Here is a 21,734-nt window from a genome sequence, read left to right on the forward strand (position 1 = left end):
CCTCATTGTCTGGCTTTGACAAGGAAAATGTCTAGCTTTGCAAACTTTGCTGAGCAAGGGAGAAAATAATGATATTGCAGATCAGCTTACATGGGGCACATTCACGTTTGAAAGAAAGTCTGATTTTCCTGCAGTGAGGAAGAGAGGCACAACTGCCAAGGGGAAAAGGCAGCAGCTTTGGTGACCTACTGAAACTGCCTGCAGCCAGAAGTTATTCCTGACTGAAGGTGGGCCCTTGGGGGCTGAATCCACCCTCTGGCTGGGAGGCAGGCAGTGCCAGGGTGGGGGGAAGCGTGCAGGAAACCAAGTGCTCCTCCATCTCCACAGCTGCTCCGGGTACAGCTGGCACCCATGTGTGAGGGGGCAGGGCAGATGGCAGAGCCATGACCACACAGAAAGCCACCACTGCAGCTGCACCTTGCTCAGCCCCAGCACCCTCCTGTCTCTGAGCTGCACAGTTGGGTGTTTGTTGGGACAGAGGTTGTGGTGGCAGGCTCGTGTGTCCCTGTCCTCTGCCTGCTGACTCAGGAGCCCAGGTCAGGCGGTGCTCCTTCCGCCAGTCACGAACCCGCGTGGGCAACAGGCTCCCTAGCACTGCTCTCTGGGCGAGTGACGTCGTGCCACGGGAGCACTGCTGCCCAGAATTTGCTCCCCGTTACCACAGCTGTGGTTCCATCGTCAGTGTTTGAGCAAAGCATTGGCTTTGTGTTATCTCATTTAGGAGGATGCTGGGGTGAGTGTTGGAGGAATAGGTTTTGCAGTGCTGTGATGAGCCCCACAGCCTTCCTGGGCTGCTGCCTGGCTGCCTTCCCGCGGGTACTAGGAGTGTGAGCTGAAGCCATTTTCGTTGTCTCCCCAAGGGGTCGCATGTAATTGTCTTCTTTTTTTTACAAGATTGTAATTTTCTCACTTCGATCTTAAAAAAAAAGACTGGAAGAGAAGCAGAAATGAGCTGTGTAACAAGCTGATAACCTATTAGTTCTTTCATCAGGCTGAAAGCAAAGCTTGAGTGAGTCTACAGCTGTAAATCTTGATAGGTTGGGTGAGTATTTCTTCTCAAGGAAGCATGCACTCCTCTCTTTGCAAGAGAAGCTGCAACACCAGCACAGACCCAGTTTGTTGTCATGGTAATGTCAGTAGTTGCCTTTTCTGCATGCCAAATTGTAGGCACTGGCAGGATCACAGGAATATTCAGGTGGGAAGGGATCTCTGGAGATCCATGGTCCAGTCTTCTGCTTAGGGTAAGGTCAGCCATGAAATCGAAACAGATTGCTCAGGGCTTTCTTCAGCTGGGCTTTAAAAACCTGAATGGATGGAGGTGATGCCACCTCCCCAAGTGATGTTTCTAGGCTGGTGCTGCCAGATTCTAGCTTTCCTTATCCCAGTCATTCTGACACTATCATTTTGGGTTTGCTGTGTCTTTGACATTTACTCACTTTGCTCTCTATTTCTCACAATGCTGAGCCTACCCAGAAGAAGAATTTCCCTTCTGCTTTGCTTGCTTTCTCTGTCTGCAGGGTTGTTGCACCCCACTTCATTGCTCATGAATGTGCTTGTGCAAGCCACAGTACTATCTTTTATTCCCTTTTCTGATGAGGTTTTTGATGCCATGACATCTGAAGAGTATCCCTGTGAACTTAAGATCTCGCTACAGTTTTAGTTTTCCATCTCTGGGGAAACCCTGTGTTTTCTTATGTTTGACACGGGCAGAACAGCTTTAGGAGAGCATTCTTAGAACAGTATTTGCAGCAATGGGAGCAAACACATCCACACACACAAGCTGAAGGTAAGCTTCATGTCTCCTTAGGTAGACTCACAAGTGCATAAATGTTGCCATTAACCTCAGTCCTTTCTAATTGTTGTCACCTGTGTAGAGTGCACTGGCCTGAAGAAAGGAGCCTCTTTGTGTGTCCTTGTCCTGAAGGGCACCCACTTGCCAGCTCTCTTTTGACGGGATTGTTTAATGAGTTTTGTGTTTCTCTCTTCTCCTCCTTGTATCCTGTTTAGTATACCGTGTCCTTAGGGCAGCTGCTGCCTGAAGTTTGTTCTGTTTAATTGAATTATGGTTGCTATGGGTAGTGGAAAGGTCAAATTTCATTCTGCATGGTGAATTCTGTGAGCCAAGGTATGAATCATAGAATCGACCAGGTTGGAAGAGACCTCCAAGATCATCCAGTCTTCTCTGGAATGGAGTTGTGCTTTGCCTCAGACACCTACCACATTGTAGTTTGTATTTCAGCCCCTGTGACTCATTTGAGCATTTCTGGGATGAGAGGATAAAGCTTGGCGTTCAGGGATGCCACAGAGCCAAGCCCTCCTTGACAGGCTCTATAGCAACCCCTGGAGGCCTCCATATTGACCTCAGTACCAACCTGACATAGGGACCCTGACTCAGCTCTGCCCACAGACATGGGCGCCTCAGTGAGAATCATAGAATTGTTTTGGTTGGAGAAGACTTCTTAAGATCATTGAGTCCAACTGTCAAAGCAGCAGAAGCTGCAGAAACATCTCTAGGGGATGGTCTGGAACACAGCAGGAAGGTTTGGAAAAAACTCTTGCAAGGTTTTGTTTTGATGCTTGCTTTTTGGTTTTAGGGATGTGAAAGGCAAAAATCTGAGCAAGTAAAGAGGATGTTCATGAGATGTCATCCTCCAGGCAGCTCAAGAGAACAGATGGGGACACTCAGGCAAAAGGCAGTGCCTGAACCTGGCCATCTGAGTGTTGCTCAACACGAGAAAAGAGAGAGATGTAACTTGCATGCTTCATTGCATTTGATTTTCCAACGTTCCTACTTCAGCCTTATTGGGGAAGGCAGGGTCACAACATGAGAGGAAATTTCTAATTAATGTGCTAAGTGTGATTGCAGGAGACACAGTTGCTAAAACTGATACAAAGGGGTGGATTTCATGGCTTGCAAGGCAGTCTTTTGGCATCACCTGTCATCAGAGGGACTTTGATTTTCACTTGCTTGCTTACAGTTCTGCTGTAGTTCTTTAGCTGTCATGTTGTCTCCTCAGGGCAAAACTCAAAGCTATCTGAATTCTGATTTACACTGTTAGCTTTGTGAGGATCTCCAAGAGCAAGAGTAACTCCAGCCAGGGCACCCTTTTGCTTTGGACTTGCAGAAGATATTTGTGCTGCACTGTTCTCTTTAATGACTGTTCTGTGGAAATGCAAGGCATGGGATGGAGGAGAAGGAAACAAACAGGCTCATTTAGGTCAATTACAGAAGTACGGGCTAATTGCGAGCAAAGTGGTCGAACTGGAGCAGGCAGGGCTCAGAGGAAAACAATGCCAGCAGTGACCTACATAGTCTGGGGAGGGAGGGGGAGGTTAGACAGCAGTGGTGGGGAATGTGTGGCTTAGCCCAAGAGGGGTTTGCTCACTTCTCTCAGGGCCCTGGGCCAGAGCCAGCTTGCACACTGAGTGCCATCGGTGCAGGATGTGCAGTGCTGGCCCAAACATGTAAGAACATCCAGGAAGACATCAGCCCGGTGATGCAGAGGCACTGTTCCCATGCGGCATTTAGCTCCATGGAAAGCTGCAAGACGTCTATCCCAGGCCTAAGGGCAGGCCTGGAAAATGACAGTCCCCTGCTCTCCATGCAGGGCAGCCCTGGAGTGAAAACAGCACAGTTTGTACGCTCTTGCTTAAGCTGCCAGAGGGAGGACAAGTGAAGGACAATCAGTTGCTCAGACACATGCTGGAAAACCTATCCCGTGATCCCTCCCTGTGCCTGCAATGCTAAGGAGCACTCTTAACCTAACCTGACCCAAGAGAACCCAACCCAACCTTTCCAGAGGAAACAGGCCCCGGGGTGATCTTACTGCATAAGGCAGCAGCTTTCAACCTCTGCTCTCAAGGCCTTCCAAGCACTTTTAAGATGCTTGTGAGAGCTGTTCTCAGCTACCTTCCCCAAACCCAGTGCCAACAGGCTGAGGTGTCTAGGTGTCTGCACCTTCACTCGCTGCAAAATGCTTATGGGCCCAAAAGTGGGAAAAGCAAAAAGTGACTGTTCTAAGGGAAACCTTTATCGTTCCTCAGAGAGCTCACTGGTAAGTTCATCATGTGTTCCTTTGTGCCTGTGCTTCACATTTCCAGAAAGCAGTAATTAAGGAGAACAATGGGACACAAATAATGGCTACAAAAGGGATCAAGGATCTGGCATACCTCATTTAAATACCATCTCAGTCAAACGCTTTCCTATCATGCGGTTTTCTGCTCTGGACTCCCCACGCAAGTAAGGACCTCTGATCTAACATCCAGTCTCTGTGTGCCTGCCAGCCCTGGCACCTGGCCAGTCAGTGAGAGAGCCCTCTCCCAGCAGCACACTGCTGTTCTTGTCTCTACCACATCTAAGGTCCAGATAACTACTCTCTACAAAAGTGAGTTCATACAGGACCCAGGCTCTTCTGTGGGCTTTGGAGACTGTCAAATCGTTTGGTCCTGCCTGTAAATCAGGGAGCCTGTCAGGGCTAAGCTTACAGGAGCCCAGTGGACTAGCCTCATGGCCTATCTGCCCAGCCAAATCTGTGGTGCTGGGGAATTCACAGGTCCCAGGTGGCCTCCAGGCTGAGCTTTTACCTCAGCGCTCCCTCTGTGTCCTTTCTCATAGGCACCATGCAGACAGCAGGAAACATAACACGTTTACTTTCAGCAGCTACCACCTAGTATTCTGGTTGCCAGTCACTGAGAAATGACCATCAAAGGTCCTGCTCCTGCCAGAAGCTTAACATGTTCTAACAGAAGTTTCCTCCCTTCACAAGCTGCCTGAAGCACACGTGTGGGGATAACTGTTCACACCTAGCATTGCATGAGCTGAGAAGCAGCAACAGAAGTAGCTGCAGCTGTGGCATCACCCCTGGGGAGCTGCCTGTCCCTGTCCCATCAGCCCCAGTAGCCTGGCAGGCTTGTCCACCCCCATAGCATCCAACGGTGACAAGGGTCTTGTGAGGACTGTTGGCAGCACGTGTTGCCCAAGGTGGCTGTGGGAAGCCCTGCAGCCATCCCTTCAGGCTTCAATCAGCTAGATTTATTTTTATCAATCACACCTGCCACCTCCCAGCAGGCTGGGAGGCAAGCAGACCTGCCTGCTCATCTCCCCGCACACCAGATGCTCCTGCCTCAGGCACCAGGTGAGTCAGAACGTGGCCGCGGTTTGACAGCCAAAGGGACACAGCGACTTGCTTCTCTAATTATGGGAACAATAGTTTTAAATGAGGACATGGATTTTGCTGATCCCTTGAAACACAGGAGTGGGAAGTAAGCAGACTGGTTCACCTGTTTGCAGAGCCAAAATGTAGTTTTTTTCCTTCAGTTTAGGGCACACTCCCAAGGACATCTGTGCACCTTTTGCCTTACTACAGAAATTCCCCATCCTTGGTGGCTACAAGCTTTTGCTCAGCAGCATCTTCCTGTCTTCACCTGGGCTTTCTATACTACATGTTTTGTCCATCCTCTCCACAGCTTCTCTTTATCAGCACAATCTCCTGGCAGCCAGCTGGAGGGCATTCATGCATGTTTATTTTTCTCTCTTCAAACTTCAGCTGGGATCTGTGATATAACCATATTCTCCCTGCATGCATTATGAGCCATAGATGCCTACATGACTTTTCTGTGGGAATACATCAAGAAAAAGTCATGCTGGCTGGAATCCAAATATTTCAAGTCAGGTACCAGAAGCCCGATAAAAGACTGAGGCTACAGTTGGAAAGAATTTCGGTAAGCTTGTTCTGCTTGTCACTTGTAGCTGTGGCAAGAAAGGAGAGGGAGGAAGGGACAAAGCTCACTGAGGGAAAACAAGTCAACAAAACAAACTACCTCTAGTTGGGCCTCATCATCTGACATGCTGTATGTTGACCTTTGGAGATAGGTGCAGACTCATATCTAATTAAGTTAATAACATAGTTATCATTATTAGGCTTGCAGTCATTTTCATATTTGAAGAAAAACAAAATGTAAAATGCTCCCTGTATACTGCATGGTAGCTGCTTCTCTTTGCTCTCTACATATCTAGTATCTCACATAGTTAATTCTGAACTAGACCAATCCTGTTTATTTTTCCTCCTCCACCCTCTCTCCATGTCTGAAAGCCTGCTGTTCCCTGCTCTAGCAAGTCAATAGGTGGAAAAAGGCATTATGACCCTGCTGAATCAACATCCTGCAAGGCTGAAAGATGGCCATTAGCCTAACTGGAAAGCAGTGCCATGGTCCTTTGGAGGCAGAAGGCTAAAGACTGAATGCTCTTCTTCTGCAGGGTTTTTAAATTTGTGGGAAAGATATGTTCTCATCACTTGGTCTGAAAGCTGCTCAAATGTCTGTCCCTACTATTTTTGCAGATAGACAAGAGCAAGCCCAACCCATGCCTAAGCTGTCTAGCACCTAAGAATCTACACGAGTATGACACTGATCCCTGACTAACTCACTTGGTCTCTGAGATGGCCTCAACTGCTCCGTGTTGGCTGCCACAACTTCCAGTTTGGAGCTCCTTCTTGTGCCAGGAGATCAGGTCAGTTCTGGCATGTCAGCATCTGAAAAAGATGAAATCTTCTCTGAGATGTTTCTCTGACTACAAAATCAATTTAGAAAATGGCAAACTTAAGCTGACTGAGTGACCATGCTGGGTCATGGCTGTGGTGTGGTAATGAACATCAGAGTTTCAGAAGCATGGAGCACCTTGCTGCCCCTGTCACACAGTGCTTGGGCAGCACTCAGTAGATGCAGTGATAGGACCTGTGCTGGTTTGAGGCTAATTGGAATATTTTAATGAGAGAGATTAAATCATTGGTTTTGAAAAGAAAACAATGATGAAGTCTGTATCATTCACTGGTTTGCTGAGGGGGGTAAAAAAGCCAAAATGTCAGCAATTTGTCCCACTCCCTGTCCTGGGACGTTTCCCTATTTGCATCCTCTTCACTCTGCTCTAATATCTCTCCACTAACAAATAACAAGTAAGCTTTGTTGACTGGTTGTTTTGGTTTCTGACTGGGAAGGGAGATAGGGAGAAAGAAGGTGTAGCTTTGAGTCCTTCTGGGCAGGTTTCCTTTGTCTGGGAGGGAGTTTGGATTTCTGTATTATTTCTAATTTGTATATAATTGTAAGTACTTGTAAATATATTGTGTGTATATGTGTATATGCTTGTACATTTTGCTTTGCTGTAAATATAGCTTCATCCTACTTCTAAGACATCTGACTTTGTCTGATAAATTCCAATAGAGTGTGTGTGTTTAAGTTCCTAACCCATCACAGGACCACAGCTAGCCTCATCACATCAGTGTGGCTGGATGGAGAGTCATGTCATGATGCTTGCCTCATCACAGATGGTGAGAAGAACTTTGTGTGCAAGGAGAACAAGTTCAAGGAAAGGTTTTAATATTACATTGAGAGGGCTCAGGTAGCATTTCTGCTCCATTGCTTTGTGTCTTCTTTTACATGCTCTTTTTTATGGTGATGTTTTTGATGAGGAAAATCATTTAATTTAAAATTACTTCTAAAATGTTCCCTTTTCTTAGAGCCCTACAGGAGGATTATGTGATTATTTGCAAGATGCTATTTCTTAGAAAAATACAGAGGATTTCTGCAGCAGAGAAAAACATATACAGATACTTCATTGCCTAATGCTTAAAATTGCAACATTCAATGTATCAAGGCATCTGTTGTCTCTCATTTATGGCATCCCTCAGAAGACTACTTTTAAGAACAGAACACATCATTCAAGACCAATGCCACAAATCCCAAAGAAAAATGATCTAATTTATTCATGGTATCTTGTGCTTTCTGGAAAGGCAGAATTCAGGGTCTCTAAGAGTCAAGCTGAAAATCCTCTTGCTTTTGGTTATCATTAATTGATCTCAGTCAAGGTGCTGGCCAGTGGAAATGGGCCCCATAGGAGCATATTGTAAAAGACAAGCTTTGCTCTGACATAAAGGCAATACTGAGAAAGCTGAGCAACAATGAGAAGACAACAGCAACACAACAAAAGGAGGTTTGGGATCGTCTAGTCTAACCCACCTGCTAAAGCAGGTTCACCTAAAGCAGCTCATACAGAATTGCTTCCAGGAAGCTTTTAAGTATCTCCAGAGAAGGAAATTCTACAGTCCCAGTTGGGCAGCTTGACTGCTGCTGTAGGAGTGGTTATTCTGGACACCATGAGCAAGAGCAACATCAAGAGGCATGCCATGAAGCAGTGGTTTACCAATTGCTTCTAGACATGCCCCTGGATGGGAAGTAGAAGTTTATTTCTCAGCATTTCAAGTTATTTGGCATTTATTTTACAACAAGGTTTAGAAAACAGAAGCCATGCAGTTTAGCATCACCTAATCTAGTTTTACCCAAACTAAGGCTCTAGTAGTAGTAGAGTCAGTGCAAGGCTTTCCACCTGACCTTTCCTATTGGAAAATCAGGCCCTTCTCATGATGAAATAGTTGTTTGGAAAGGCTTGTAGTGCAATTACCTAGAGGAAGCTGGTGATTCCTGCTTGTTTTCTATTTGTAGTAATATGTAATTTTTTAAAAAAGAACAAGGTTTTGTATTAATGGGAAAAGCTTCTTTAAAAATCACTACCAGGACCCTGCTCTTCAGGATGAACTGAAGAAACTGTGACACTTCATCCTGATTTACAAAATAACTGGAAAGGTAGGATGCTTTAGTCAGAAAATCAGAAACATCAGTTCCCTGTCCCAGTTCCCTTCCACTGCATTTAGAAGTCCACTGATGTTTCAGAGTTAGCCTGCCTCCTCAGCGGCTTCACAGACACAAAGAATTGTAATCACAAATCACATTATGCTGTGCTCAGCTTTCAGCAGAAGAGGAACAATGCTGGTTGCATTTAAACCCCATCTCCCAAGCAAACGTCTTGGTTGTCCCTTGTTTTCAAAGACATCCCCTCAGTTCTGTCTCTGATGGACACACTCTCCTCAGTGTGATTACTCTGAGGTTTTACTGTCAAGCAGCAGAAATTTAAGAACCATTAGAAGTTTTATTTTCTCTCCCTGCCCTGTGCAGTGCCAGGTCTCAGTCCTGTACAGGCTTTACGTCCATGTCCAACGTGAGTAGTTCTGCTCACTAGAACTGATAGTCTGGATAACACCAAGCACACATGTAAATCTTCACAGAAGAGGGATTTTTTCTGCTGCAGCAGCAGCTCTGGTTTCCTTCACAAGTTTCTCCTCACCCTTAGCAACAAGGCAGTGTTTTTCAGCAAAAGGACAATAGGATTGGTAGGACTGGACAGCACTGACATTTTCTAGAAGAATTCTCTTTTTACATGCCATATCTTGAGTAGCAGGCCATGCTTGGGGCTGAAAGCTAAGGTACCTAAATGATTCTATGATTTTATTCTTGTATTCCCAGCTCCTACAGGTTTCGGTTACTCTGATCTTAAAAATCTATTACAGTATTACCAACTCTTGCTATTTCACTGTAAATCTCACTGAATTTGGTACGTTTTGGAGAGCCAAGGTTTATAGACCCATTGCACTTTCTGACACAGCAACAAGCATGGCCCTCTCTAGAGCAGCTATGTATCAAAACTAAAGCTGAACCAAGGTCAGAAACTGACAAACTTGAATTCACTCCTTGCAGGTTAGTACGGTATAACTGGAGCTGATAGAGAGCAGAAAGATGTCTTGTGTTATGCCGCTGAGTGTTTTCATCAATAGGTGCAGGTTTCTGACTGGTCACACTTTAAGATCCTGCAAGTGCTTGTCTCTGTTCAGAATCCCAGAATATTTTCCTGAAATTCAGGCAGTGCAGGTTCACACAGTCACAAGCTGTGATGGTGCCCAATGTGCTGGCCTCAATGGGCACCACGAAGGGGAACTCCATAGCCTACGTGGATTGTCTGTCACAGGAAATCTGTGCCTGAACTTCAGCAGGTCTTCATGGAGTGTATTTTTGGAATTATCATCTCAAATTGCTATCAGTACTCCAGGTTTGAATTAGTCACTGAAGATGCGACAGTCACCAAAGACAAGAAAGGGTCGAAGGCACCCACAATAAGAAATGAGGAGCCAGAAAGATGCTCTGAGGACAAAGATCAGACTGCAGCAAATGGCAGAGTATATTAAGGAATGAGGTACTAGCAGGACTTTTCCACCCCCAAAAATGTTGGTTTCCTTTCTCTCTTTTAGACCTTTGATGTGGAGATGTATGCCAGGCCAGTGTGGACATGTACACTCTCTTTGAACTCTTAGGGAGAGTGCTACATTCTAAATGTAAGCTCTTTGATAGCAAATTGAGGCTTAGTGGCCTGCGAAATCTGCTTCCCCACATCCTCTCATGTCATTAGTGCTGGCCTTGGCATGGTAGGTCCACATTTGCGAAGCACAGGAGTTAGTACAGTTGCTTCTGAACTCATCCATGGGGAAGGGCTATTAGGCAACTCTAGAGCAAAACCTACTTGCTGTGTATGTCTGCTTCTTCGCTCTCACCTCCCATGAGCCAGCACTCAAGTGTTCAAATTTCTGACTTCATGGGCTCCATTACCATATCTTAGCGTCCTTCTCTGCAGAGATTCAAAACCCACCTGGGAGTAATTGTGTGCAGCCTGCTCTAAGTGAACCTGCTGCTCTCGAGGTCCTTTCCAACCCCTGCTGTTCTGTGGTCTTGATGTGACAGTGGTCTGCCAGTCTCCTAGCAAACACTTTGGCAAGCTGAGAGAAGCTTCAGGACCTCATCAGAAGTGGGAGCTGATGGACTCGAGGCCTACCATGCCTCTGTGGGGCTGTGGAGTCCTGTGGTCATCCAGTACTGTCCAGCTCAGCTGCTATGAGTTTGGCTTTGCTGGCAGCCTCCACATCCGTACCTCTGTGAACATTGTAACCCCAGTAAAAGACTCCACCAGCAGCTGTATAGGTTTAGAAGATGTGCATCATCCAAGCCAGGGTACTTTTTGGTAGGAGGATTACTTAACAACTTGTTCACTTCCACAGCGAAATGCGGGGCCCCTGCCTTTCCAGACGCACCCTCATAACAGCTGCCCTGAAGAAGGCCCGGAGACCCTGCCTGTGCCACACCAATGCTGTGTGCGGCAAGGCCAACCCGGCTCTTGCCCGGCACAGGCTGTCGCCGCCACAGCCTGGCTACGCCACGCAGTCCCGCAGGCCTCTGCCCCGCTGCTTGTCCAGAGGCGCCGCTAGCAGAGGCAGGCTGCGGCCCCAGGCCACCGCAGAGCAGTGATATTCACGGGACACAACCTGAAGGGCGGCGGGCATGGCAGAGCGGGTGCCCCTGCGCCCCGCTCGCCTCAGGGCTGGGAGGCGCACTCCAGACCCCGGCCCTCGCACGGCTGCGGGCTGGCGCTGCCCTGAGCCCGCTAGTGGCCGCTCCAGGACGGTCACGAGCCCCTCACGGCCCCGCCGCCGTCCCCAAACTCCGCGACGCGCTTTGAGCCACGCGGGCCGCCGTAGCGCGGGCGAGCGGCCCGGGGCTGCGAGCGGCGCTGCGGCCGCCGGGGGGAGCGGCTGGGCAGGCGCTTGCCCCTGGGCTCCCGGAGCCGGCGCGGGGCTGGGCAGGCCGCCTCGGCCCCCTGAGTCTGGCCGAGACCTGAGGCTGTGCAGTCGCCCCCTCGCTGCCGCCCCTGCTGCCGCTGAAGGAGCGGCCTCCGCCCCGCCCGCGGGGGCGGCCCCCGCCCCGGCCCCTCCTCGGGGGAGGCCGGTTGCATGGGCAGGCGCTGCGGGGCGCCGTGGCGGTCGACCTCTCTGCTCGTGGGCACCAGGTAGGAGAGGTTTAACTCGGCGCGTTGGGCTGGGGCCGGGCCGGGCCGGGAAAGAGGCGCGTCCCCTCAGCCTGCAGTACTGCCGCCGCAGAGAGAGGGGCTGGCGGTTGTGCTGACTCGGACGTTTCTCTCCTCTCCTGCTCTCTCCCCTTCTCTCACTCGCTCTCTTCCCTTCTCTTCCCCTCGCCCTCATTTTGCATGGAAGCCGGGAGGATAATTTACTGCGGGCTTTGACTGGATCCCTCTTCCCCCCCCGGTCACCGTCGGGTCCTCGTGAATGGTGAAGGTTTTGACGGGGGATCTGTAATCGTTTGCAGCAGTTACACTTCCTTCTCCATCCCCTTTATGAACAGTAGGTGCGGGGATGTGAAATGCGATATGCCTTTATTATCAGATAGCACCCACTCGGTCTATGTGTGTACTTAAAGCAGAGCTAAATTTGTAAGAGTTAAAAGCTCCCATGTGTTTATTCTCGGTGTGCTTCGGCCACTTGGCATTTAATTATCAAGTACAGCCTGGTGCTTTCCAGACCGAGAAAAGCCTAAGGTGGAATGGATGTGCATGGAGCAAAAGCAGGGGGCTCGAAGGAACCCGTTAATGGACTTGCAGGGTTGGAGTTTGTGCCTTTGTCATGAAATGATACTGACGTGTAAAGCATCTCAATTTTGCGTCTGGGTTTTAGATATGCGAATCAGTATTAAAAGGATAGTAATTTTTGTGGAAGCTGCTGAGAACAAGTAGCACAGCACTATCCTTACGATAAACTTGTGCATTCGGCATTTCGCGCAAAGAATGCAGCTAGAATTTATTGCAAATGTCGTATTGACCCACAGATGCATCTTTCAGTTTAGATTACTGCTGATTTGATCCTCTGGAATCTGCAAAAGGAAAGTCTGCCAGCCCCTGTGAATAGCTTTGCAGTGTAACAGGAGTGGAGCTCCCAGGCAGAATCTCTGAGAGATATGTGAACGACTGTGAGCAAAGCTGAGCAAATCAGTATTTCTGCTTCAAACCTGGGCTCGTTCCCCAGGCACAGTTTGGAGGGTGTGTGTAAATACCCTTCTGGCACCTGGAGATGATGTCGGTCGAGGGGTCCACGATAACAAGCCGGATCAAAAATCTGCTTCGCTCACCTTCCATTAAGCTGAGGAGAAGCAAGCCTGGGAGCAAGCGTGAAGACATAGGCAGCAAGGTGAGTGCTGTGCGGTGCAGTCAGTGTGATTTAACTTTGTTGTCTAAGGTCCCATCTGTTCTTGTAGGTGTTGCTTTGGGAGACCCAGTGTAACTGTGGAGTGATGCAGAGCGACTGATCTGTGACCACAGTCAGTGTTTGAGTTGAGATCTTTACTGTGCTAGAGATACGTGCTGAAGTCTGGTGCCTGCTCACGCTCTTTTTGCTTGTGTGGTATGTACCCAGTGTATCAGAGAGCTTTTTGGGTTTTCCCATGCTGTGGTGTGTGCAGTTGATAAAAAAGACTGGCAGGAATAATATAATGGTGCCTCTTGCTGCACATTTCCAATGCTAGCCTGCGTTACCAGCAGCTAAAGACACAAAAAGGCCTCTTTTCTGTGTAAGCAATTACTCCCAGCCCTGCAAACGAGTATTCTGTGAGCATGTGGAGAAGGGTAGGATGGTTTGAAATCTAGAGGATGCGAGACGTGTCTCAGAGGTGACAGTTCAGGTGGTATCTGTGTTCTGCAGGCCTGGATGTACCTTTCCCCATGTTCCTTGTCTCTGTGCTTCAGACCCCCGTCCTTTGGGAATGTCTTGTCTGGGGTATAATTGCTTCTGTCTTAAAAGTCTGTCATCCTTCTTGGTAGTGTAAAGAATGCCTGACAGATAGTCAGTCACTGGGAATTGACTGGTGTCATGAGGAGGATGACTTAAGCCTGGCTGCAGGGAAAATAGGAGTTGGGTGGCATTTCTTGTGCTGACAACAGGCGCCTCTGAGTCAGGGCATCTCATTCTGTCCCTGCCACTGATTCACTTGTAACCCTGGGCAAAGCACTCAGCTTTTGCATAGCTCTCTCCATTAATACAAAGCTTAATCCCTCCATCATTGTGAAGACTCACTAATTAGTAAGAAATGCTTGTAAATCCATGACTGAAAAGTGCATTAATTTGTCTCAAAACAGTAGTGCTCCAGAATTTATCTCTTGGAGTGAAGAGTGTATGTAAAACTTCAGGAGAAGTAAATGACACCTTGTCTAAATGGCCTGTCCCCAGCATGAAATCCTACTGGGAAGTTTGCTGGCAGAAGCAGTTTGTCATGATGAAGAGTTAGATGCTGTTGTTGGTTTTCTAAAGCAATCTGCTCTGAATTTTTCTCAAATGAGTTATGGCTTGCCTTCAGTAGGGCAGCTGGAGTGGGCAAGGCAAAAAGAAGTGGGTCCCTTACCAAAGATCCAGCCTATGTTGGGTATCTGTGGAGTTGCTCCCTCTGCTATGTGTGTGCTCCTCTGCCTTCCAAGGTGAGAAACAGCTCTGCTTTCTAAAAGTGCAGGAAACGGATCCTCTCAGTCTGCTATTTGGTGTGAATGTAAATTCCTTGGGACTGGAATTGGCCATTATACACATCCCTCCTGAAAGACTTTTGCTGACCTGCTGGGAAGGGTTTTTCAGACTTCTTTGTCTCTTGTTTTTTTTCTTGAGAAGTGTCTGCTTTAAGAGATGCATGTGATCGTAGTCACATGGATGTATGTAAGGGCCTATGAAGCTGGAGGCTTTGACTGGTCATTGCTGAATGCTGCTTGGGGACACAGGATAGACCAAGACTGGTGCACTAGACTAGTGCCATGGTAGGTGAAGGGCAAGCCCTCAACAGTCCTGTGGTTCTTCAGAGTCCCTCAAACTTTATTGCAACCAGCTGCTTAGTTGAAGATGGACAAGCACACTCAGTGGCACTGCTTTGACTTCCCTGAGCTGTGATTTTTCCCCTCCAGTGGAAAGTGTCCCTAATGTCCCTGCTCTTTCCAAAACAGCCCTTGGGTGGTGTGGGACCTGCCAGACTATCTCAGTAGTTAGGGAATAGACCCCTTGGGCAGTTTGTCATGCTGAGGAGAGGCTCTGTGAAAGCAGCTGTGCAGCGCTGGGCTGCATGTGGGCAGGCTGTGGGAGGCTGGCTCTGCAGAGACCTGTTTGTGCCTTGCTCTGAAGGGGGAGTGTGGGTAAGCAAAGATGTTTGCATGAGGGCCGTGTCGGACAGGCAGTGTGCTCCTTGGGAGCTGTGCAAGACAGAGCTTGTTTTGTGACTTCTATTAGGACTTATTTCTTGCCTATAATTAATGCATGGTTTTAATGTACAGCCCTAGAAGATCTTTAGAGAAATAAAACTATGGAACCAATACATAATCATGGATATTAAAAATCAGAATAAATAAAGCCAGGAGAAGATACAGAAGCTCTTTAAGTAAATACATTGGGTGTAGTGTTTGTTTTTGTGGCTGCTTTTTGCAAACAGCTTTTGTTTTGTGGGATTCATGGGAGGTTTATTTTTTTATTTTATTCTTTCTGCCTGACTAACTCTGTGTTTAGAGCTGTTTTCTTTTTTTTTTTTTTTGGTGTGTCTTCTGATGTTCATGGTTTGAATCCACTTTTTCTTCTCTCTTGAACCAACATAGGCCTAGAGTACAGTGGACTTAAGTCTCAGCCTGTTGATTGTTGGGACTGTAACATGCCAGTGTGGTGGCTGGAAGCAAGAATTTCCTCAGATAAGTTTTTTGGCCTGTGTTTGATTTCTAGGGGATTACTGGCCCAACCAGAGACCCAGCTGTGCATCTGGTCACTGTGCTTGTGATTCTAGTAGAGACACAGAGTTAAAAACTGGGCTCTGAGTGCCTTTGAAGCAGCATCCATCCTCGCTGAATGAGCAGCACTAGCAGGAGGGTGGGAAAGCCAAGAGTTGAGCTATCTCTCATTGCGAAAATGTCCTAGTTGCTGTATTACTCTGCAGCTTGGCTATACAAATGTGTTTCTACTCACAGAAGAAATGTACCTGAGCAGGTACAACTCCTGCATGCTGTTAAGATCTATTCTCCTGAAAACTCTCCTTAAAACATCTTTTTAACTGGTGTAGCTGTGCCTGTTTCAGGGGGTGTGAAGGTACCATCAGTCAAAGCAGATTATCCGTATCAATACAGAAACAAATGGCTACAAAACCTGCTACAGGCTTTTCTCTGAGGAGGTGAGCCAGTGAGTCAAAGGAACACATGTGGAATTTGCTGCTCCTTTCTTTGATCTCTCCTGTTTTTTTCTAAGCCAGAAATATTTTAAGTTGTCAGCTTAAAAGAGAGCTTTGACTAAAACCTGAAATTCTCCATCAGGAAGTCATTCAGCACTGGGACTGTTCTGTTGCGGTCTCCCCTCTCCAAGTATCATGCAAGTATGTGCAGCTGGAGCTCCAGTTCCCACTACATAATGTTGGGTTGGACTGAGTGGCTCTGCAAAATCTTTTTGAGAGTTTTATTTCTGAAAGTGAGCCCTAAGTTACTCTTAGTGAGACAGGGTTTCCTGTCCTCCTTTGATGAGACATGGTCTGTTCTCGGTGCCAGCCTCTGGGCTCCCATCGCCTTGATGGTAGCTCCCTTGTTAGGGTGGCAGAAACATGTACATGTACCTCTGTGTGGGAATAGATTTAAGGGGGAGACATATCCATGGAAGTGTGAGTCTCCTCATGCCTTGTCATGCCGCTTGCATTCCCAGTGTACTCTGAGAGGCTGCAGGGCTTGACTAGAACCAGAAGGTGTCCTGGTTACAGGCCTGGCTGTAGTTTCCTGCCTTCAGTACACAGTCCTTTTTGTTCGAAAATACTGTAGGATCCAGCACAAATCAGTTTAGACCACTACTAGTTGTAACCAGATCATCTGAGAATTGCTGAACCTGAACTGGAGCTGAACCACACACAAGTTTGATTCACTGATATAAATGCTTCAGAAATCATCACCTCTTATTAAATCATTCAAGGTGCAGCTCAGGCTTGTTGCAGAGTGGGATTCTTTGCAAATCTTTGGAAGGATCTTGTTCCTGCAGCCTCAAAGCCTGCTAGCTTCCTTGTGGGAGCACTTCCCAGGGAACTGAATGGGGGGCTGAGCATCCTGTCTTTGTGGGGGTGAGGATAAAAACAGTCTAATGCTGTCATAAGCTTTTTTTCTTGGTTTAAAAGAGTCTTTTACATAATGGGGATGCTTTTGAGGAGCTGTTCAATGCAGTATTGTCCTGTTCACCTTCTCCACTCTACTGGAGTATAAGCAGTGCTCAGCCCATCATCTCTGGAACCAGTACAACCTGTGCACAGCCGAAAGGATGTATCTAACCATGGTCTAGTTTTCTGCTGCTGTGCCTGCTCTGCTTCAACATCCATGAATGCTGCTCAGCCCCAGCTGATAGCTAGGAATCAGTCTCATGGCTTTGCACTGCCCAGTCTAAACACACCCAATGGCTTCAACAGCTTAGGGTCTGCTGTCCAGGGACCAAAGGAATTTCATGTCTGTCCCTGGCTGGGCTAATAACAGTATCCCTTAAAGCAGAGGACAAATGCTGGTTAACTTCTCTGTAGTCAGACCTGCATATCAGTGACATGTTTGTATCTATGGATAGAGTCAGTGGAACAATGGGGAGTGTCATAGCTAAGGGGCAGGATCATTCCCTGCTGGGCTGCTCTGGTCCCCTCTGCTCCATCCTCAAAATATATGGTGCTCAAGATGACCATGTGATGGTTAGCAGTTTCACACACAAGATCTTCCTCATTCCATTCTTCACTCTATGAATGTTATGCCCCATCCTGAAATTACAGGGTGACCTGGCTAGCTCTTCAGCCCTAAACTTGAGCCAAACATGGTCTTAAATGTGACTTAGAGCCATGAGGCTCATGAAAGCCATTTTTTTTTCTGCTGGTGGACTGTAGCACCAGTTGCTTTTGGTTCTTTAATTATATAAAATCATATAACAACTCAATATGTTTGGGTTTGTTGCCTGAAACTGTATCCGTGAAGCACCATGTGATCCTTCTTGCCAATCTTGAGGCAGGATTGCTGGAAAGATCCACCCTTCTATCCCCCCTAAACAATGTACTGTCTTTCTTGAAAGACAGCAGGAAGACCCTTCCATGGCAGGGAGCAGTGATGATGTGCTAACAGCTGAGGTGCAGTCAGCATAAATAACACGAACCAGAGGTCATTTGCTTAGTGGGTTTAAATGGTTCTTGCTTCCCCTGGGTGCTTACCTGGATTGTCTTTTAATGTTTCTGAGGTCTTGCCTTTCATGTTTTTCTTCACCTACTTCAGATGGGCTGAGTATTCTGAGAAGGCACGTGGGACTTAGCTAACTTAGCTGGTGAGCCTTGTAAGCAGGTTTACTCTGCCCTGCTGTACTGGATAAGCTGTACACATATAGACTGACAACCTCCTTCTGCCTGGGGACTGCTGTTTTGCCAGAGACTTAGCTGGGGTGGTAAGATGGCAGAGGTCAGGGCTGGTCAAAGGTGTTGTAGGTGGTACGTTTGTTGCTTGCTAGTCAGAGCTGTTGTTCACTGTGGTGCAGGAAGGGCTGATAGAGAAAGGAATCACAGATGCAGCAGAAAGAAACATCCTTCAAAGTGTACTATCTGCTTCAGTAGCTGTGTGCTTGGTACTACGTGTGGTGTATCACCTCATTTGTATCAAGAGGACAGAACAGTTGAAGTGATGGTTGGCAGTTGGGTCAGATTTGACCATTATCTGCTTTTTTGTCACAAAGGACCTGTATCACCAGGGGTCTGTAAAATGATTTCACTCTCCTCTGTGTCTAGAGGAAAGCAACTGCAGGGCATCACCTCTCCAGACGAGAAAGTGGTGGTTAGCATTTTGTTGCCCTAGCAAATGTGAGTAGCTGCTTCGCTTGCTGTTGACAAGGTCTTACAGAGAAGTTGCTGGATTAACCTTGGTGCAGTTTTCTCCATGAGGCTGAAAGCAAACACATGTACTTGCTGTTCATGTTTTTTCTAAAAAGTCTCTTTTCTTGATGTTTTGGGGCAGGGAGTGACACTCGCATGGTTCTCAAACAGTGCTTAGCAGAACGGAGCCCTGATATTAGTGCTGAGTGATCTCAGATAAAGTTTGAATAATTAATAGCACCAAGCCCAGTTTCAGTCCCTTTAGGCTTCTGTTTGTGTCAGATATAGCTGCCTCTGCAGAGCTGGAAGTTTCTCAGGGCTCCCAAACATGTGTAGCATGGTTGTGGCATGCTTTCTGCTCTGGTTCTGGCTCCAGATGTGGGCTGGTCCCTGTGCCTGAAACCTTGCGGGCTCTGCTGAGCTTGTACCCACCAAAAGGTGGCTGCTGCAATTCTTTTCACCACAGTGCAGCTGAGCCTTGCTCTGAGTGTGTCTCATGTTGTGCAAGCAAAGCACAGCTGAGGCCTGTGGCTGTTGTGAGCAGCAGTGGCTCTGTGCTCTGTCATTGAAAACATTAGTGTAGAGGTGAGGTGCTGCTAGTATTTGTATGACCATAGGCTGGAGGAGTAGCCCAGCTCCCAGCGCTATCTTGCTTTGGTGAGCACTGGACAGATGTGTGATAAAGTAGATCCAGCCCAAAGGAGCTTCAAGATTAAAAAAAAAGAAAAAAAAAAGTAGAAGAAAAAAAATCCCCAAGATGTATGTGGAAGATGACCTGCTTTTTCTATACAGTCACAGGTCCAAACTCCTCAGGGAAGTCTGAAACAGACCTTAGAATTAAATCATGATCCTCTGGGCCCAAATCTTAGCACAAAGCTCAGCCTCTTGCAGATTACCAAGGACGTTTCTCACCTCTCCTATGTAAGGACTCTCTGTTCTTTTAGGATTATTTGCTTGAAAGTCTCCAAACCGTGCTGTTGTAAATGCTGACTTGGTTCCCTTGTCATTAAAGACTTCTGGTGATGATGACTTTCCAACAGGCTCAAGCAGATTAAGCACCATATGAATTAGAGCTGTGGAAACCCCAGTAAGCTTCATAATTTCGCTAGTGTCCCAGGAGACCAGTACTGTTGTTAGTTACTGTAGGGAAAGTGGTTGAAAATAGTACTATAGAAAAGTCTGTGAACTGCTGGTGTATTCAGTGTTTCCAAGTCAATAGCAATAAAAGCCAGTCCTGCTTGTTCTCCCAAATACAGTATTAAAATTCACAACTGGCTGATGGGGCTGATGTGATTTAACAACAAATATGACATTTCTTCCTTACAGGGGTGGAGCTTTAATTTCTGCATCTTCCAAACAATTTGCATAGTTAGGCTGAAATTTCTCCTAGCGTGGATCTAAAGAGACTCGTTCCTCTGGAAGATGGTGGGATTGTTGGAGGTGGCATAGTAGTAGAGAATCACAACATTAACAAACGGCTAGAGAGCATGCAGATGGAGGAGTTTATGAAAGGAGTTGAAAGCAACTTTATGGCGGTGTCAACAGATTCAAGGTTACGGACTTGTAAAGCTCTCTCCTCCTGTTTATCTTCTGAGAAGGTGCTGTGGAAAACAGTGCTGCCTGCTCAGAAACCCTTCCCTATCGACAGGCAGGCCCAGCACAGGGCAGCTGTTGTTTGAAGTGCCAGTGCTGAAGTGTTGGCCACATCTCCTCTGCTAACAGTGGTAGCCTTTGAGCTCTCCGAAGGGCTTTGAAATCGATTGCTCACCTTTGAGTAGCACATAAGAGGCTGCTGCCTTTGAAGTCTTGTTTGTACTAAGGATGCTTTCCTTTGACAAAAAATAAAAAGCACCATTGCTCAGCCCAGGACTTTGCAGCAAAGGAGCTCGAGCTCATTACACAGTCATAAACACAAACCTGTTGTTGGAGTTCGTGAAACATTGAGTAGGACATAAGGTGAAAAGAGTGTGTGTGGAAGGCCTGCCTCCTTACTTGGTGACTGCTCTTGCTTCTCAGAACTTGCTGTTCTTTATGCTTCAGTCATGCCTGTGCTGTGGGACCATGACCTGGACCATAAGGGGATGGGGATGGTGTCACAGGTACCCAAACTGAACAGGAGTGTGAGGGTGTGCTTTGCTAAGTGCTTGCTTGTGCTAGAAACGATTTGCAAGCCGAGCTTCCACCACAAGCTGTCTTAATGGTGACACAGTATTGAAAGCATCTGTTGAATGATCCTGCCCCTCAAAGACCAGGCTGTAGTAATAAAAGGACTTCTTTTTGCCAGTTACATTGCATCAGTATTAGTGCCTTTTCTGCAAGAGCTTTGTCTAAAAGTGATGGTTTTCACACTCCTAACCAATGTTTCTGTGCTGCTGAAATGTGTAACGGTAAAGAGAACCTTCAAACAGAGCTGTGTATTTTTGATTTTTAAATTCAATCAAAGAGTCTGGGTTCTGTGCTCTGCTCTTCAGACTGTCTCCATGCTTCTTTTTTCCCTCAATGTAAAGCAGACAGAATACTTATTCACTTACTGTGAAGCGTCCTAGCATCCAGAGCTTTAGAACAGCTGCGTGACTCCTTGGGTTTGGCTTATCTCCCAGGTTTGAACTAGATATAGTGGTCCCAAGTGCAGTTGTTTCAAACCTGCTTTGGGGTGTCATCCTTTTTGAGCAGCTGGGTTCTAAAGCATTGCTGACTGTGCACTAAGTGATGAATTTGGGATCTGTTTAATTTGTGAAGCCTGTCTGGTCCTAACCCACATGGTTTTCTTGGACTGAATCATGTTCAGAAATGGTTCTGTGTATCTTGCCCAACCATGAGGGCTAGCTGGAGGGTGTTTGCCCAGTCTGTGCCCTGAACCCCACTATGAGAGTGAAGGTGGAGGGAAACTGGGACAGGATGACATAAAATGCTCTTAACGAAATGCATTAACAAGTATTTCTGATGTGTGTGTGTATGGCAGGCTTCAGGGGATATAATTGTTGCTGAAAGCTGCATTTGAGACTGGAATTGGTATTTCACCTTCTCCTGTATGGGAAGGATAATCTTCCTCCCTGATAATCCACAGTGTGCACTGCCTGTCTCTGCAGGCTTCCTGAGCTAATCTGTTGAGATGAATTTTACACACGATCAGCAGCGCCAGTAACGTG

At 47.0% G+C, this 21,734-nt stretch overlaps 1 protein-coding gene across 2 annotated transcripts in view; it reads left to right on the forward strand.

Annotated features, from left to right (window-relative positions):
• Positions 1 to 12,530: 12,530 nt before the first annotated feature.
• Positions 12,531 to 21,734, forward strand: part of MAPKBP1 (mitogen-activated protein kinase binding protein 1) — a 102,743-nt gene continuing 93,539 nt past the window's right edge. For both annotated transcript variants that reach the window (XM_064146200.1, XM_064146206.1), the window contains exon 1: positions 12,531 to 12,908. In XM_064146200.1, the coding sequence (XP_064002270.1) occupies positions 12,792 to 12,908 (117 nt within the window). In that variant the 5' untranslated portion in view covers positions 12,531 to 12,791. The remainder of the gene's footprint in view (positions 12,909 to 21,734) is intronic.

Source organism: Pogoniulus pusillus, chromosome 1 (genome assembly GCF_015220805.1).
Source record: "Pogoniulus pusillus isolate bPogPus1 chromosome 1, bPogPus1.pri, whole genome shotgun sequence".
Lineage (NCBI taxonomy): Eukaryota > Metazoa > Chordata > Aves > Piciformes > Lybiidae > Pogoniulus > Pogoniulus pusillus.